The 18,249-nt window shown below is 23.3% G+C and overlaps 1 protein-coding gene and 1 long non-coding RNA gene across 2 annotated transcripts; one reads left to right on the top strand and one right to left on the bottom strand.

The window, feature by feature from the left end:
* Positions 1-9,145: 9,145 nt before the first annotated feature.
* LOC112801753 (uncharacterized) lies at positions 9,146-11,345 on the bottom strand. The gene is made up of 3 exons (XM_025844657.3): positions 11,187-11,345; positions 10,994-11,101; positions 9,146-9,852 (listed from the first exon to the last, which is right to left on the bottom strand). The coding sequence occupies exons 1-3, from the start codon at positions 11,187-11,189 to the stop codon at positions 9,277-9,279; spliced, it is 687 nt and encodes a 228-aa protein (XP_025700442.1). The 5' UTR covers positions 11,190-11,345; the 3' UTR covers positions 9,146-9,276.
* LOC112801754 (uncharacterized) lies at positions 9,922-10,388 on the top strand. Its single transcript, XR_011882200.1, has 3 exons — positions 9,922-10,042; positions 10,134-10,247; positions 10,333-10,388. It is a non-coding gene; the product is annotated as an uncharacterized lncRNA (long non-coding RNA).
* Positions 11,346-18,249: the final 6,904 nt, after the last annotated feature.

Raw genomic sequence — 18,249 nt, forward strand, 5'->3', positions numbered from 1 at the left:
CACGGGTATAATTTCATTTTATACCAATTAATCAATTATAATTATATGACATGGGTGTAATTTCAATTTTATCCACCGTTGGCAAATAAATTTTATTCCAATTATAAATAAAATATGTTTTTATTGGAAAATAAATTGTCTTTAGGTCAACGATTTAATATATGTGTAGGTTCATTTTTTGTCAAATATTATGAAAATCCAAATAAAGAAATAAAGGATAAAAATAAACTTAATAATATCTGATACTACTTCATTTTATTAAATTATTTAAAAATAGCACTTATACAAAAAATAATCGTAATAAATAAATTGAGGCAATAATTTAAAATTCTATAATTATAATTTAATCAAATACTAATAGTAAAACCAAATTACCTAAACAATATTGAACATATTCTAGTCCTTAGTCATGTATAGTATAGAATCATTCTTGTAACGACAACCAACTGAAATAACATCGTAAGTTTTAATATTTAGAATTTGTACAAAATTAGACCATTCTCTTGTTAGATAAGCTTCATCATCCGCTATCCATGCAATGCGGCAAGGTATAGAATTGCCACACCGAGAAACCAAACTAACTCTTATTCCCCTCAATGGCATTGCATGCATGCAAAAGAAAGCTGGTAATTTCTGAAAAAAATCAAAATATGTTAAAAAATTATTCTAATAATGAACAGCTTAAACTAAGAAAATTTAAATATATTACCAATCGTTGAAATTGCATATCTGAATTTGTCACGAATTTAGCAAAACTGAACTGAAACTGAGGGAATTCAATTTCATTATGTGTTCCACTTCGAAGATTTTCGAGCAGACGTAAAAAGCATGGAGGGGATAGAACTTGAACTTGCCCTAAAAAGTTCTGTGGATGCAATTCTTCAATCAAAAATCGAGCTCCTCCTAAGAAATCTAACTTTAACCACATTCCATTGGGTTAGTCATAATAGGTGAGTAGATCCAACCATCCTTCGGTAAAGTAGAGACTATTGCCTCTTCTTTGAACGCTTACATCCATGTAGTTAGAACCTGAATCAGTGAAGACAACTTGATGAGGTATTTCATGGATGTGATGCATTGTAAATAATTGTGGCAAAAGACAATCAAACTGGAACATTAAACGATAAGAATAACTTAGAGTAACAACAAATAAAAAATTATCAAAAGAATAATATAATAGAATGAGTATATGAAAAATATTATAAAAAATTATAAATTGTACCTTAAAAGAATTAACTTCAATAAAAAAATGAAGAATACATTCTTATTCTATGAAGTAGTAAAAAAACACTAAATATAAAATTATAAATTGACTCTCAAATTTAGATTCATGTACCACAGGAAAATACTATATATAGACTTTAGTAAAACAAAAATAAATATGTAAATTCCTATTATTAAGGTAATTTTTTAATAATGTATTAAATATTGATTTGATACAATTATAATGAATATATTTTCCTAAATTAGTATAATTATATATTAATTTCATCATATCACGGGTAACAAAGATTTTTTATTATTAGTATTACTATTATTGATATTATTATTATCATTAAAATGAATAAAAGTATTTTTAATTGATAATTGATAAGTAGTTTAATATTGCATTAAATTTTGATTTGATACAATTATAATGAAGATATGTTTCTAAATTAGTATAATTATATATTATTCATTAAATATTAAATACAAAATAATTATATTAAAGATATTTTTATAAAATAATTTAGAAAAATTATTTGATATATGTGAATCGGGTAACAAAGATTTTTTATTATTATTATTACTATTATTGATATTATTATTATCATTAAAATTATTAAAAGTATTTTTAATTGATAATTGATAAGTAATTTAATAGTGCATTAAATATTGATTTGATATAATTATATATAATGAAGATATGTTGCTAAATTAGTATAATTATATATTATTCATTTAGTATTAATTATAATATAATTATAATAAAATAATTTAGAATAGAAAAAAATTTATTCGTTTTGGAAGGAAAACGGAGGTATGAGAGATCGACACGTCACCTTTAGTAGTTGGGAGAAATCCAGTTTTAGTATATTAAGTAGATAAATTTTATAGGTGGGACCAAGAGAAAATATAAGGGATAAATCATCACACTTTACCTTTTAGAGTGAAAATTTAAAATTTAGAAGATTTAAATTTATTATTATTGGTCGACACTATGGGTTTTGGGCCAACAGTAAGTAACAAATGATGGGCCCAAAAGAAAGGTCCAATTTTAAGCACCATCTAGTTGAATAGTTTGGGCTGGTTGTATCTCGCCAGTGTCTATATAATACTTATTTGACAAAAATAAAAAAAATTAGGACTTTTGCCTCCTACTGATTGTGTGATACGTTATCACTTATCACTTGAGTTATGGAATAATTATTAACTTAGAGAATTTTGAAATGTTTGATGAAAAAACAAATGGTCATAATATAATCTTTTCGGATCATTGTAACGTTTAACTTATGTTAGTGTGCAGTATAATATTTTATTTTATTTTTTGCTTGCAATATTCAACTTAAAGCCATTAAAAATAGGATAAACGGATAATTTGTGTGGTTTTACCTTTTGATAAAAAAACTCACAATAAATTGAACAAATTTTGCCTTCTAATATGCATATATAAAATTTATGAAGAAGAGTAATTCTGAGCATAGAAAAAAATAAAGCAATTTTTATAAATTTTGAATATGTATTACAGAAAAAAAAAAGGAAAGTTACTTATTATAGACCACTTTCCAAGATAACCAAGAAAAGTATCAAACTATACTTTCTATATTTTTCTACAAATTCAGAGTAGTTTATTGTACAACTTGAGTTTGTTCTTAAACTTGTCAAACAACATAATGAATAAGGTTTAGTAAAAACATCAGCTACTTGTTTATTAGATGGTATATGAATGAATGACTGAAATTAAACCCTTCATTACAATTTCTCTAACAAAATATAAGTCTAGGTGAAAGTGCTTTGTTTGTTGATGTAAAATAGGATTGTATGCAAGCAATACTGATGATATATTGTTGCAAAAATTTTTTGGTGAGGTGAGACAGGTCTATTGCATTTTAAAAGGTAAATTCTAAATCCAAGTTAATTCTGCAAAAGTTGCTGCTAGTGCTCTAAACTTAGTTTCTATAGAACTTTCTTTTGATTGAAGCTTGCTTGGTACATTTCCATGAAACCAGATTATGACCATAGTAGATGTAATAATATATTGTAGACCTCCTATTATCAAGATTCGAAGCCTAACATGGATCATTTAGATTATTATTAAAAGAAGACTTTAAATTTTTTTTAATAAATATATAACAAAAGTAAAGTTTAATTTTGATACACTAACAATATAAAATACTTTACATTATTATCTAAAAGTATTTATTTTTGCTAATGTAGTATTACGTAATTAGATATATATAAAAGTGTAAAGCGTAATTAGATATATATAAAAGTATTTATTAAGAAAAGTTTTTTTTCTTATCAGAAAAAAATATCTTTCAAAAGCTAGTTTTTATAAACTACAAGTGTAATTACCTGTGCCATGTACGTGATAAGATTGAAATTATAATTTTAAATTATTTTTTAAAATTAATTTAAATTATAATAATTTGATTAATAAAAAATAATATGTTATGCATTATTTTTTTTAAAATTTAGTATTAATTGGATTAACTCTAAAATAGTTATTAATCGATTTTAATAATCTACTTTGTTCAATAAATCAGACATATATACTGAATGCGATCATAAATAATATAGTAATAGTTAAATCTACCAACAAACATATTGGTTATTATCACACTCTAAAACAAATTAAATATAAAGGCTATTAGCACTCACTTATAAATCTATAAAATCGCACTGTCTTTAATTTGTGCAAGGATTTATTTATCAAATAAACTTAAAATATAAACAAAAAATATTTATAAAATGGACATAGCATCACTTGAAAGAATCATGGAAAATAATCAACTTACCTTATCATCCATAAGAACCATTTCTATGTAAGTCGTGTTGTTCTTGTCAAATTTGAATGAGACTTTTCATAACCTTATAATTCTTGTCTTTATTTTTCAAACTTTTTCATTACATAATCTATTATAGGTAATATTGTTGATAGAATCGTAGTTAGTATCCCTTAGGTATAAAAAATAATAAACAGAAGAAGTTCTATGTCTGAAGTACGAATTTTCTAGATGATAAATAATTGTAACAATTTACTATTAATCCTTATATATATATACACACACACACTAATTATACACTGTAATAGTTAACAAATATTTTCAATGGAGATACTTACTAAATATATATGTTATCGACATTAATTATATGTCAATATTTTTATGAAAGAGCTAAAAGATGAGATATATAAATATATATAATATTATTACTATATAGGAAGCATACATAAATTGCTATATTTTTTTATTATATTATACAACTTAAAATTATATTATCATGTTATTATTAATCCTAGATACTTGCTATAATTATATCAAATTTAATTATGAATCTAAATAAATAAAATAGATAATATTAAATATTATTTTTTTCTTTTTTACATTCAATATTACTGTAAATATAAAAAGTAAAATAATTAATAAAAAAATATGAGCAGAAAATAAAACATATTAATTAAAATTCAATTTGTTATCTAATTAATCTTATGTACATACGATATAATTTTACAAAAATGTTATGAATCACAACCTTTTTTATTCTACAAAAAAGAAAAAACACTATATGTAGCCTTTAGTAATACAAAAAATAATTATAAAAATTAATTATTGATATTGATATTAATATTAATCATAATTGATTATTAATACTCTAATTTTTTAAAATATATTTTACCTTTCTAAAATATAATGCATGTACCGTGTAGACTTTATTATTATTATTATTATTATTATTATTATTATTATTATTATTATTATTATTATTATTATTATTATTATTATTATTATTATCCACTAATTGATATCAAATTAAATGGGTCACTATTAATATGTACATCAATTATCTCCTAATAAAATTATTGCACTTGAATGAGAATTAGAACTATATCAATTGATATAATTAGAATGATTAAAAATATCGATGATTTATAAATAGTTTAATAACACATTAAATATTAATTTGATATAATTATAATGAAGATATTTTCTTAAATTAATATAATCATGCATTATTCATGAGCTAATTGTAATATAATTAGAATAAATTTATTTGAGAAAAAAATTCATGTATAATTTTCAGAAATTATAATAATTTTTTTATTTATATATACATATATATTAATTTTGTTAAATAATTATATATATATATAAATAATTATATACATATACATAAATAAAAAAATATATGAATTATATTTTGTTAAACTCCATGTTACCGGCTATTAAAAATATTTAAATCACATGTATTAATTTTTTTGTTATAATTATTTTATTTTATATATATGATTATTTTTTATTCTACAATCGTGCAATAATATTTTCATGATATTATTGCTATATATGAAGAAGTTTTATATTACTATAATTATATCAAATTTAATTATAACTGTAAATAAATAAAATAGGAAACAATCAAAACTAATTTTTTTATAGTCAAAATTTACTGTAAATATAAAAAAATTTACTATAAATATAAAAAATAAAATCACTAATGATTAAAAATTTGAGTAGAAAATAAAAATTCATAAGCTGAATTCAATTTGTTAACTAATTAATTTTATATCTATATAATATTATTATTATTATATATTGATTAAAAATGTGAATACATACTAATAAAATTATTACATACGAATGAGAATGAGAATTAGAACTATATCAATTATATCAATTATATAAATTCGAAATTATTATTATTATTGAGTAACGATGATAATTCATGTGATAATGAATATTACCTATAAAACATCTAAAATTAAATAATATTCAAGTATAATTATGTGACAATTATAATTCAAAAATTACTATATATAAAGTCACGTGAATTATTATTATAATTGATATAATAATTGCTATAATTATTATATATTCTCAATCTTATCGGTTGTATCAGTTTAACTATATCAATTATATTCAAATTAGTAGTCAATTATTTTTATGAAAATTCTTGCTATAATTAGGTTATATTTATGAGATTATCTTGTATTAATCGTTATAATTAATTTAATAAAGATATTTATTAAATATATATGTTATCTATATTAATTATATGTCAATATTTGTAAGAATGAGTTTAAAAAAGTGATATATAAATATATAATATTATTGTTATATAAAAAATAAATTTAAATAATATATTAAATATTAATTTGATATAATTATAATAAAAATATTTTTCTAAAATAATATAATCATATATTATTCATGAGCTAATTATAATGTAATTAAATGCTTAATATTATTCTATATTATTTATTTACCATCATGATTTGATTTGATTGTTTTCTAGTTTATTTACTTATATAAATGATTAAAATATATAACATCATTATCGTAATTATTATAATTTTATGATATAATTATAATTAACATATTTTATCATAATTAAATATTGATTTGATATAATTATGATGAAAAATTTTTTCTAAAATAATATAATTATACATTAATTATGAACTAATTATAATACAATTAAAGATACTATTATATCATAATGTTTACTTACTATATTAATATAATATTAAAAGATACATGTTTCATTATTTTTTATAGATAAAATCGATTTTTATTGGCAACTAAATTGTGTTTAGGTCAACAAAAATTATATATTTAGGTAGAGATTTTTTGTCAAATATAATGAAATACAAATAAAGAAATAAAGAATAAAAATAAACTTAAATAATATATTTGACACCTCTTCATTTTATTAATTATTAAATTATTTAAAAATAGTACATCCACGAAAATACTCATAATATATAAATTGAGGCAATAATTTAAAATTTTCTAATTATAATTTAATCAAATACTAATATTAAAACCAAATTACTTAAACAATATTGAATCTATTCTAGTTCTTAGTCACGTATAGTATAGAGTCATTCTCGTAACGATAACCAACTGAAATAACATCGCAAATATCAACATTTAGAATTCGTGCAAATTCAAACTATTCTCTTATTAAATAAGCTTCATCATCCGCTATCCATGCAATGCGGCAAGGTATAGAATTGTCACACCGAGAAACCAAACTAACCATTGTTTCTCTCAATGGTATTGTATGCATGCAAAAGAAAGCTGGTAATTTCTGAAAAAAAAAATCACAGTATGTTATAAAATTATTCTAATAATGAACAACTTAAAATAAGAAAATTTAAATAGATTACCAATCGTTGAAATTACATATCCGAATTTGTCATGAATTTAGCAAAATTGAACTTAAACTAAGGGAATTCAATCTCATTATGTGCTCCACTTCGAAGATTTTCGGGCAGACGTAAAAAGCATGGAGGGGATGGAACTTGAATTTGCCCTATAAAGTTCCGTGGATGCAATTCCTCAATCAAAAATCGAGCTCCTCCCAAAAAGGCTAATTTTAACCACATTCCATTAGGTTGGTCATAATAGGTGAGTAGATCCAACCATCCTTCCGTAAAGTAGAGATTATTGTCCCTTCTTTGAACGCTTACATCCATGTAGTTGGAACCTGAATCAGTGAAGACAACTCGATGAGGTATTTCATGGATGTGATGCATTGTAAACGATTGTGGTAAAAGATAATTGAAATGGAATATTAGACGATAAGAATAACTTAGAGTAACCACAATTAATAAATTATTAAAAGAATAATATAATAGAATGAGTATATGAAAATATTATAAAAAATTATAAATTGTACCTTAAAAGGATCAACTTCAATAAAAAACGAAGAATACATTCTTATTCTACGAAGTAGTAAAAAAAATACTAAATATAAAATTATGAGCTGACTCTCAAATTTAGATTCATGTACCACAGAAAAATACTATTTATAGACCTTAGTAAAACAAAAATAAATATGTAAATTACTTATTATTAAGGCAATTTTTTATTATGTACAGTAATTACGCATTATAATTGATAAGTAGTTTAATAGTGCATTAAATATTGATTTGATACAATTATAATGAAGATATGTTTCTAAATTAGTATAATTATATATCATTCATTAAATACTAATTATAATATAATAATATAATTATAATAAAGGTATTTTTTATAAAATAATTTAGAATATATGAAAATTTTCATTCGTTTTGGAGGAAAAATGGGCTCACGAGAGATCGATACGTCACCCTTATTAGTCGGAAAAAAACTCAGTTTTAGTATATTAAGTAGATATTAAATAAATTTGATTGTCTCATATCCTGACAAAATAAAAATATTTTTGTAGCGTTGATCTGGACCAAAAATAGTTTTTGGTCAAGAACCTGATGTAGATTTGATTGGTTTAGCTTAATTTCTTATAAGTATGTGTTAGTAGCTGTAATAGTAGACTGATATAATTATGAATAGTGGAGAAGTTGGTGAACTTAATTTTTATTTGTAGTAGGTTAAGGCTATGTCACTACTAGAAAATGGCTTAATAAAGACAGATTTACAGACAGATTTGGTTTATATTACAGACGGATTTTTAGTTACCGACGGAATTACTGACGGATTTTGTCCCTCTGTAAAAGCCTCGTCGGAAATTAGTTACCGACGGATTTTTTTCTGTCGGAAAATTACCGACGGATTTTTACCAGTTACCGACGGATTTTCCCTCTGTAAATTTTCCCTCCATTTCCTGAAGAAGACGAACTTTCCGACGGATTTTCAGACGGATTTTCCGTCTGCAATTACAGACAGATTTTTCGACAGATTTTCCGTCGGTAATTACAGACAAATTTTCCGACGAATTTTCCCTCGGTAATCACAGACGGATTTTCCGACAGATTTTCTGTCTGTAAATTTTTTTAGATTACAGACAGAAAATCTGTCTGTAAATCTGTCAGTAAGATAAAATGAAATTTTTTTTAGATTTTTCATTGTAAAACAAACCTGTTTTATACAAAATAATATAAATTTAATAATTACAATTTTTTATCTAATTAGTATTCAAATATTTATAATATTACAAAAAATAAACAAATTCATCATATTATAAAGCTAAAAGAAAAGTATTATAAACAAGCAAGTCAATATAATTCAAAACATAAACAAAGTGTATTATCAACTATAATCCTCAGTATATTGTTCAACCATACTAAATTTATCAACTATAGTCCTCAGTGTCATCTTCATCCCCATCATCATCATAGTCTTCATCCGAAGAGATTGAAGGTGGCGGCGGTGGCGGTGGCGGTGGAGCAGTAGTGGAACTACTTGACGTTCTAACCTTCTTGTAATAGCTAACATAAGCCTCATTCCATCTCTTCTGTTTCAGCTTTTCCTTCTTGGCCTTTTCAATTGCCCGTTCTAACTTTTCTAACTTCTTTTGAGTCTTTTCCAAAGGAGCCAAGCGTGTATCTAACAACTTACTAATACGCTCATCTGTCTGTTGAGTAACACGTTGAAAAAGCTCTTCATTGAGATTATGAATCTGTTCTCGCAAATCAGGAACAGAATTTTGATTTGTAGATGCTCTTCCAGATACAGAGTTGGCAGAAGTGGTTCTAGACTTAATAGAGCTAGAAAAGAATGCTCCTTTTCCGTAAACTCGATTCTTCTTTTGCCCACCACACACTTCCTCCCAAATCAAGTCTTCATCAATTGGTGGTAGCTCCATTCCTTGTGCTTGAGCCTCAACATGTTGGGCCTGAACTTCTGCTAACTTTTTTATAAACTTCTCCTGTTGCAGAATGATTATTAGCAATGCTATTTAATTTGCATACTATATCAAGTTATGAAAATATTTATTAGGGAATCAAGATGGAATGGAACAGATGCAATCGGAGTTTATCTTACACCTATGATGTCACAAGCACTGTACCATATCACAAGTATCTTATTAACAAAGACTATAAAGTTTTGATTTACAGGTAAAATATATATTTACACAGTTATACATCGTACACATTGTTTATAGCTCTAATTAATTATTAAATTCACATCACCATGTGGAGTATACAGTGGAGATCATGATGCAGTTATTCCATATTTGGGTACAATGACATGGATAAAATCTCTGAATTTGTCGCTCAAACGAGACTGGTTACCGTGGTATGTAGGTGGACAAGTAGGAGGGTAAGTACACTTGATTATATTTACATCCTCTACTAATTAACAAGTATATAAAAACATAAACATAAACTAACATGTATTTCTGTAGATATACATTGCAGTATACACAGGGGAATTATAACCTAGTGTATGCAACTGTGAAGGCAAGATAAAACATTTAATTATATTTGACACACTGATTTAATTTCTTATGGAGAAATTAAAATAAATAATGTATTATAATATTATTAAACATACAGAAGATTTTCACAGTTCAAATCATCAAATGCATGGCAGAACAAAAATCAATTATAACAAGGTGAAACAAAATACAATGCTTGCTTTTTAAGAAACAAGAACTTTACTCCCCTAAAAAATTAGTTAAACTTATATTAGATGCTTTCTTAGGTTATCATCCATAAAACCACAAGTTAATCAATATGCCACAAACTCAGAAATCTAACAGAGCATGAGAAGTAGGTCCAAAACCAGCAAATACATATATTGTCGTATAGAATTAGACACATGTTTTTCAGATATGTAAATTAAAACACATGTTTCTTTGCTCAGATCTGGAAGAAATTAGAGTTTCATTTTGCTTGAAATGTTAAAAAACAAAGGTACTATAACTCTGGTTTTTGGATGTAATTCTGTTATAAAAACAAAATTAAAAAACACAACAACTACTACTAATAATAATAAGTAACAGAGAAGAAACTAAATAGTAGTAGTGAAAAATCTATCTACTTAATATTTATACTATATCTCACATGAGTGTCTTGAGAGCGTTTGTCCACCCATTTAGACTTGTCACTTTTAAGTGTGTGGGTTTCCTTGAAGACTTCCTCATGAGTTGGTGTACGGTCTAACTGCTTCTTCTATTTCACATAAACACAGAATAAAAATTTTTTATATAAATAAATGTCTATTAAATAAGATCTAAAGCCACTTAAATTATGTTACCATCCTCTCTATAGTTGAGCTCAGTGGAATAGAACCACCGCAATGGACAGAACCACCTAAGAGTGACGCTCGATTCTCCCTCGCTTTTTTCCTTATATTTTTTCATTTCTCATCCGTTTCCCAGTACTTTTCCAACAACTTTTTGTAAGCAGGAATTAGCCATTCGTGGGTTGTATCCACACCCTCACGGATATCCACATGTGGAGTCTAGCATTGGAAAAGAGAAAAATGCATTTTAGATTTTTTGAATGTTTATTTTTTGTTTTTGTTTTTTTTTTTTCGAGATAGATGTAATTTCAAAACCTAAATCCACGTTTATGTGAAATTAAAAATTTTAGCTTATGTAAAATTACATTGGATAATTAGTTGATTGAATTTTTTTTTACCAACTTTATTGTTTTTTTTTTTTGCAATCTCATTATTACTCAAATCTGTTATATATATAATTATATTTTTAATAGAATTTTTATTTTTTTTATTTATATGAGTTTTTTTATTCTATTTTTTATTGTATGTTAATTTTGTTTTATGTAACACTTTTTTTATTTTTTTGTTCGATTTTATTAAAATTTGTAAGTATAATTCTGTTATACTATATTTATTATTATAATTTTGTTATAATATGAATTATTGATTCTATTAAAAAAACAAAATAAATAAAAAAATTAATTATAAATAACATTAAAATTATAAATAGTAAAAATTTATCGTAAAAAATAATGCTAAATAAAAATACTAAAAATAATAAAAAATGATGAATAATATAATTTAATAAAATATATTTTGATATATTATTCATATATGATTTTTTTTATATAAAGTGTATTTCTTAAATTACTTTATGCTATTTTTAATTTAATAAATAAATATTAATTTTTATTATAAAATTAATTAATAAAATTTATTTAAATATCTAAATTAAAATAATAAAATAAAATAAAATAAAATAATTATTTAAATTAATATTTTTTATTTAAAAGTAATTTTCAGTAATATAATTTAAATAACATTTTATTTACTATGATCTATTTTAATATAAAAGTCGTCAAATATAAGTCACATTAACACCAATTTATTTTTAATCAAAATTAATTTTACAAAAAATAATTTTATGTAAACTTTCGTTAACAAAATTCAATCCAAAATTAGGGTATAAGATTTAAAATTTAGAATTTAGCAGTTACAATTTAGGATTTAACAATAATAATATTTAAATTAATCATAATATATTTAATTTACAACAAAATAAAATATGATGACAAAATATATTGACCTTTTCAATTAAATATGTAAGATTATGATGATCATCTTTTTCATTAAGATTTTTTTTTTTTGAGCCAGTGACATTATCAAAATAGGAGTCATATCATTATAATGTAAATTCATTCAAAATATAATACAAAAAAATAATGTAATTTTAAATTAGTGGTAGGTAAACGGTAGTTTTGCTAACTGTAATTAGAGGTGTACATGGAACTGGTTAAAATTGAATTCGTCTTGATTCAAATTCGATCTTAAATAATAATTGGGTCTATTTTTTAAATTCTTATTCAACCCTAAATCCGGTAAAATTACACTACTATTGGGCCACACTAAAACCTAGTTTCAATCGGGTGAAGTCCGGATCATGATAAATTTTATGTAAAAAAATTATAATGCACTCATTTATAAAGAAAAAAAATACTTATTATAAAGAAATTGATAACTATACTTAAATTTGAATTTGTTCGTAAATTCTAATTTCATGTTTCTTTGATTTATTTTCTAATTCAACAAATATAATTAAAAATAAAATAATAAACTTATAATTAATATAACATAATATTAAAATTAATTTAAAACATATATACCTTTTTTAGTCCTGTAGAGTGCACATGGATCGGATGAAGTCAGATACGTCTTGATCTAGATCCGACCCTATAATGATCAAGCCTATATTTGAGATCCTTACTCGGATCTAAATCCAGTCAAATCACACCAAATTAATTCTAAAATATTTGAGTCCATACTAAATCTTCAGATCGGATCAAAGCGTGTGCATTCTAACTATAATGATCAATTAAAAATGGTAAATAATAAACATACTATTTGATTGATCATTGCAGATAGCATTTCATTTTTTTATAAGATCTTAAAAGTTTAAAAATTATTAAAAAATAAAAATACAAAATAAGTATTAAAAAATAAGATGTTATTTTTTATTTTCACTTATTTTTTATTAAATTTCAAACACTTCAATAATTTATCTTATATATACGGTGGAGGGGATCAAGAGACACATATAGAAAGGTTACAAATCTTATTAGTTATTACTCTTTTATTTCATAATTGTTTTCTTTTTGAAATCCTTTAAGATTATTCTCCACATACAAGCACTTTTTCATACAAGTCATTTATACTCATGCCGTTTTCACGTTTTTTTTGTCTCTTTTTCTTTTTCTTCTTTTTCCGCGCTTCCTCTTCTTTTTCTTCTTCTTCTTCCTCCGTGTCTCTTCTTCTTCGTAATTTTTCTATCTCGTTATCGTAGTCATTAACACTACCTCTTCCTCCTTCTTTTTTATTGAAATTTCTTCTCCTCTTTTCGTTTTCTCTTTCTCCTTCATCAAAATCACCAGAAAAAATGAAGAAACATTATTCAAGGTACTGTTTTACTATTTTTCTAGATTTTTTTAGATTGTTCTGCCATATGCCTCATCCTTAATCAGCAAAACATTAAAAAATTTCAAGAAAAAATATACTGTCTCCCTCTTATATTGGGTGTATTTCTTAAATCATTTGGGTGTATTTCTGTAACTGTTTGGGTGTATTTCTGTAATTCTTTGGATGTATTTCTGTAATCGTTTGGGTGTATTTTTGTAATCATTTGGGTGTATTTCTCAAGTTCCATCATCTTCAAAACAATTTAAAAGCTTAATTTCAAAAACCATCAAAATAAAAAAAAACAGAAGGAGATCGAATGCAAAGAGAGAACGCACGAAGGAGATCGAACAAATTTGATAAAAAACTCGAAAAAGGAAACGAAGATGAAACACGCAAAAATGGTTCAGTGACGCGCGTGTTAAATTTGGCCCAACTTATAAGACTTGTAAGCCAAAATCACTTGTATATGTAGCACTCCTCGATCCTTTATACACTTTGGACTACAAATTCTCAATCATTAATCAAACTAAGAAAGTTGTTCAAATAAAAAACTAACCTATATGCACAAAGTCCATTAGCCTAGAGCCGCTACTAGTTTGTTTTAATTCAGTTATCTCACTAAATAAGTTTTTTTTTTGGAATAATTTTTTTCAATTTTTTTAATAATTGAAAAAATAAAATATTATTTTTTATTATTAATTTTATAAGTAGAACAAAAAAAATATAAAAAAACAATAAAAAATTAGATATTATATTTTATTTTTTCAAATTTTTTTAACGACTAAAAAGATTCATTCCCGTTTTCTTTGACTACCCTTAGCTGTCTTTTGGATGTTCTTTCATGGTCCTTTTTCTCATTATACAATACTAAACATGACGAACTTTTAACTGGCAATACCAATATATATATCAGTAAAGGGACTGAAACACGTAAAAATTTTCCTAACATATATGGAAGGGTTGCATGTTATGATATTTAAAATAATATTGGTGTAACTTATACCCGAAAAAATAATATTGGCCAAATAAAAAAATACAATGATGGCTTTAAGATATTAAAAGAAATAATGCTATTTATCCAAATTTTTTATAAGTTAAATTTAATTAATTTAAATAATAAAATTTAAAATAATACTAATTATAACTAATTTAATTAAATTTGATTGATAAAAACAATTAAATATATAGTATTATTCATCAAAAAATTCTAAAGGGATCGACATGAGTTTTGCAATATTAAATTTGCAATAAACTACAAGGTATCAAATAATAGTATAAATAATTACTTTTTACATCTAAATGTAAATAATTAGTTAATATATACAGATAATTCTAAAATAAACGTTAATATGTTTATTTATTTAATAATAATTTTTTATTCATGCAATTTTAAAAGTGAATAGGATTAACTTTTAAGAAGCGTTTCACGTATACCGTTGTATTTTAGCTGTGCATGATGTTTTATTTTTTTTAATCATTAAAATTTATAATAAAATAAATCAAAGAATGAAATTGAATGAAAATCTTGTACGTAGAATTGTTTGACTAATGAGCATAATAAAGAAGATATTTGTCTTTTTCTTCACCCACCATGAGAGAGATAAAATTACAATATTGTTCGATCTATAGCTAGCTTGTGTTGCGGTGTTGGACGAGTGCTTGTGATAGGTTAGTGTGACTGACCTCTTTTTCAACAAGCATTGGAAAATTTATTAAGAAAAAGCTTATTGATTGATTATTCATTTTCTTCTAAAAGAAAATTGATTGATTCATTTATAAACGTTTTTTTTATAAAAAACATATTATTTAGGCATTTAAAAATAACGATAAAATTTTTAATTTATAGTTATCATTTTCATTAATTATAACTATTGTAATATAAGAGTATAACAATAATTAAAACAACATTAACAATAATAACAAAATTTTTTTTATAAAAAATTAAATATAACCCGCAAGCTAGACTTCTTTTTATTTCTATAAACTTCTTTTATAAATTGCACATAATTATACTTTAGCAATAAATGTCACAATTTCTTTAAGCATTTCATTTGTTTTAGAATAAGTTACAAAATAGGATCCTAAAGTTTACATTTCCCACAAAATTAATCTTAAAAGATATGAAGAATAAATAAGACTCTAAAAAATTTAATTGATAAATTGATCTTTTTGTTATTTTCAATTAAATTTTTAATATATTTATTGAATAAATAAATCTTTAATAAATTTTATTACAAAATAGTTAAGTTGCAAAAATACACTCTAAGAAAAATTAAATTCTTTTAAAATAAACGATAGAAGGACGAATCTATATGATGAAAGTAATAAACAAGGATTTTTAAAAAATAAAATTTTTTAAAGACTAAAATATCCGATCTAAAATTCTTTAAATATCAATTTAGATATTTATCCATATACAATAAATAACCAAAAATCTAACACATAAAATTTTATTCAGTAAAAATAAATTATAAAAAAATATGTTATGAATAACATTCCTATAAAAAAAAATTAACATTCATACTTTTATAATAACAAAATATAAAATGATAATACAAAGTTTAAATTAATAATGTAAAAATCACCCTATGAAAAAAATCATAATACATTTGATTAAAAGAATTATATATATATATATATATATATATATATATATATATATATATATATATATATATATATATATATAATGAAAATTTTGATCATAATGTTAATGTATTTTTTTACAGAATTAATAAAAATATTATAATTACTCACAAACTAATACTTTATTAAATATATTGTAATTTGTCTAAATACTTTTTTCATAAAAATTAATTATTTTTTGGTAACATTTGGGTGTATTATTTTTTGTTTGGACTAAAAACACTATAATACAACAAACTAATATGATTCTAAGTATTATTATTTAGAAAATTTTACGATTTATTTTCAAATTAAGATCCTATGAAAATGATGAATTTTTTTCTATTTTACAAGTATGGTCAAACTTATTAGAAATATTAATATAATTAGTCAAAAAAAATATCTTGTAAATATTAATTTGCAAGAAATTATAGTATTATATATATATATATATATATATATATATATATATATATATATTATATATGATTTTTATCATTGGAACGATTTTTATGTTTTTCATTTAAATTTTGTATTATGTTTAATATTTTATTATACATTTATGAATGTTATTTTTTTAGAAATATTTTTTTAATATATATTTGTTTATTTTGTTTTATTTTTATTCGATAAAATTCAATATATTAAATTTTTTGTTATTTATTCGTAAATCGTGTTAGACTAATAAATTTTATGTATAGTTTTAAAAATTTATTATTCTATTATTATTATTATTATTTATGTATTAATTAATAGTATTAAATTTAAAAGTAGTTAAATAATAGTAAAATAGCATAATTTTTGTAATAAAAGAAGATATAATAAACTTAATAATTTATGATAATAAAGTATGATTTATGAATAAATAGTACATTTATTACGTATCCTGTAACAATTTATATAAGTTATAAAAAAAATATTTACGTGATGAATTTTAGTTTAAAACAATTTGAAAAATATAGATTTTTTTATTTTATTTTAGTAAAAGATCTAAATTATTTAATACATTTCTTTTTTAATCATCAAAACTATACATATTTATCTATCTTATATTTTAAAAATATATTTTAGAAGCTTACTACACATACAAGTCTTTTTGGCTTACAAGTCTTACAAGTCCAATAAAACACATGTATTACACTTAATTAACGCATTACACATTTTCACATTCAAGAGTAAATAAAACGCATGTTATTCAACAACTTCTTGTTTCCAAAGCGCGCTACTCACCATGCATTATGAACTACTCTTCTTCTTCTTCCTCCATGAAAACAATTTTCTTGCCAAATTTGAAGATAATGGAACTTCAGAAATACACTCAAACGATTACAGAAATACACTCCCAACGATTACAGAAATACACCCAAACGGTTACAGGAATTCACCCAATGATTATAGAAATACACCCAAAGAATTACAGAAATACACCTAAAGGATTACAAAAATACACCAAAAGGATTTAAGAAATACACCCAAAATTCGTTGAAGTGCACCTTATGCATATTTTAGAACTCTTTCTCTTTCTCATCCTCATCTTCTGCTGCTTCTTTTTCTTCAAAAATGATTTCAGAGCTTGATGTCAAAAAAAATGGAAATCGAGAATAACGAAGAAAGAAAATAGAGAGAAAGCACGTAAATGAAGAAGAAGAACAGAAAGAGGAAGAAAAACGTGCAGCAAGAAGAAGAAGAAGAAAAAGAAGGCAAGAAACGTAAAAAAAAGAAGAAGAAGAGGAAGAGGAAGAAGAAGAAGAACGTAGACCTTGCATCGCGTTTTTAGGATTTATTCGTTAATTAACTT

This window comes from Arachis hypogaea, chromosome 5, assembly GCF_003086295.3.
Source record: "Arachis hypogaea cultivar Tifrunner chromosome 5, arahy.Tifrunner.gnm2.J5K5, whole genome shotgun sequence".
Taxonomy (NCBI): domain Eukaryota; kingdom Viridiplantae; phylum Streptophyta; class Magnoliopsida; order Fabales; family Fabaceae; genus Arachis; species Arachis hypogaea.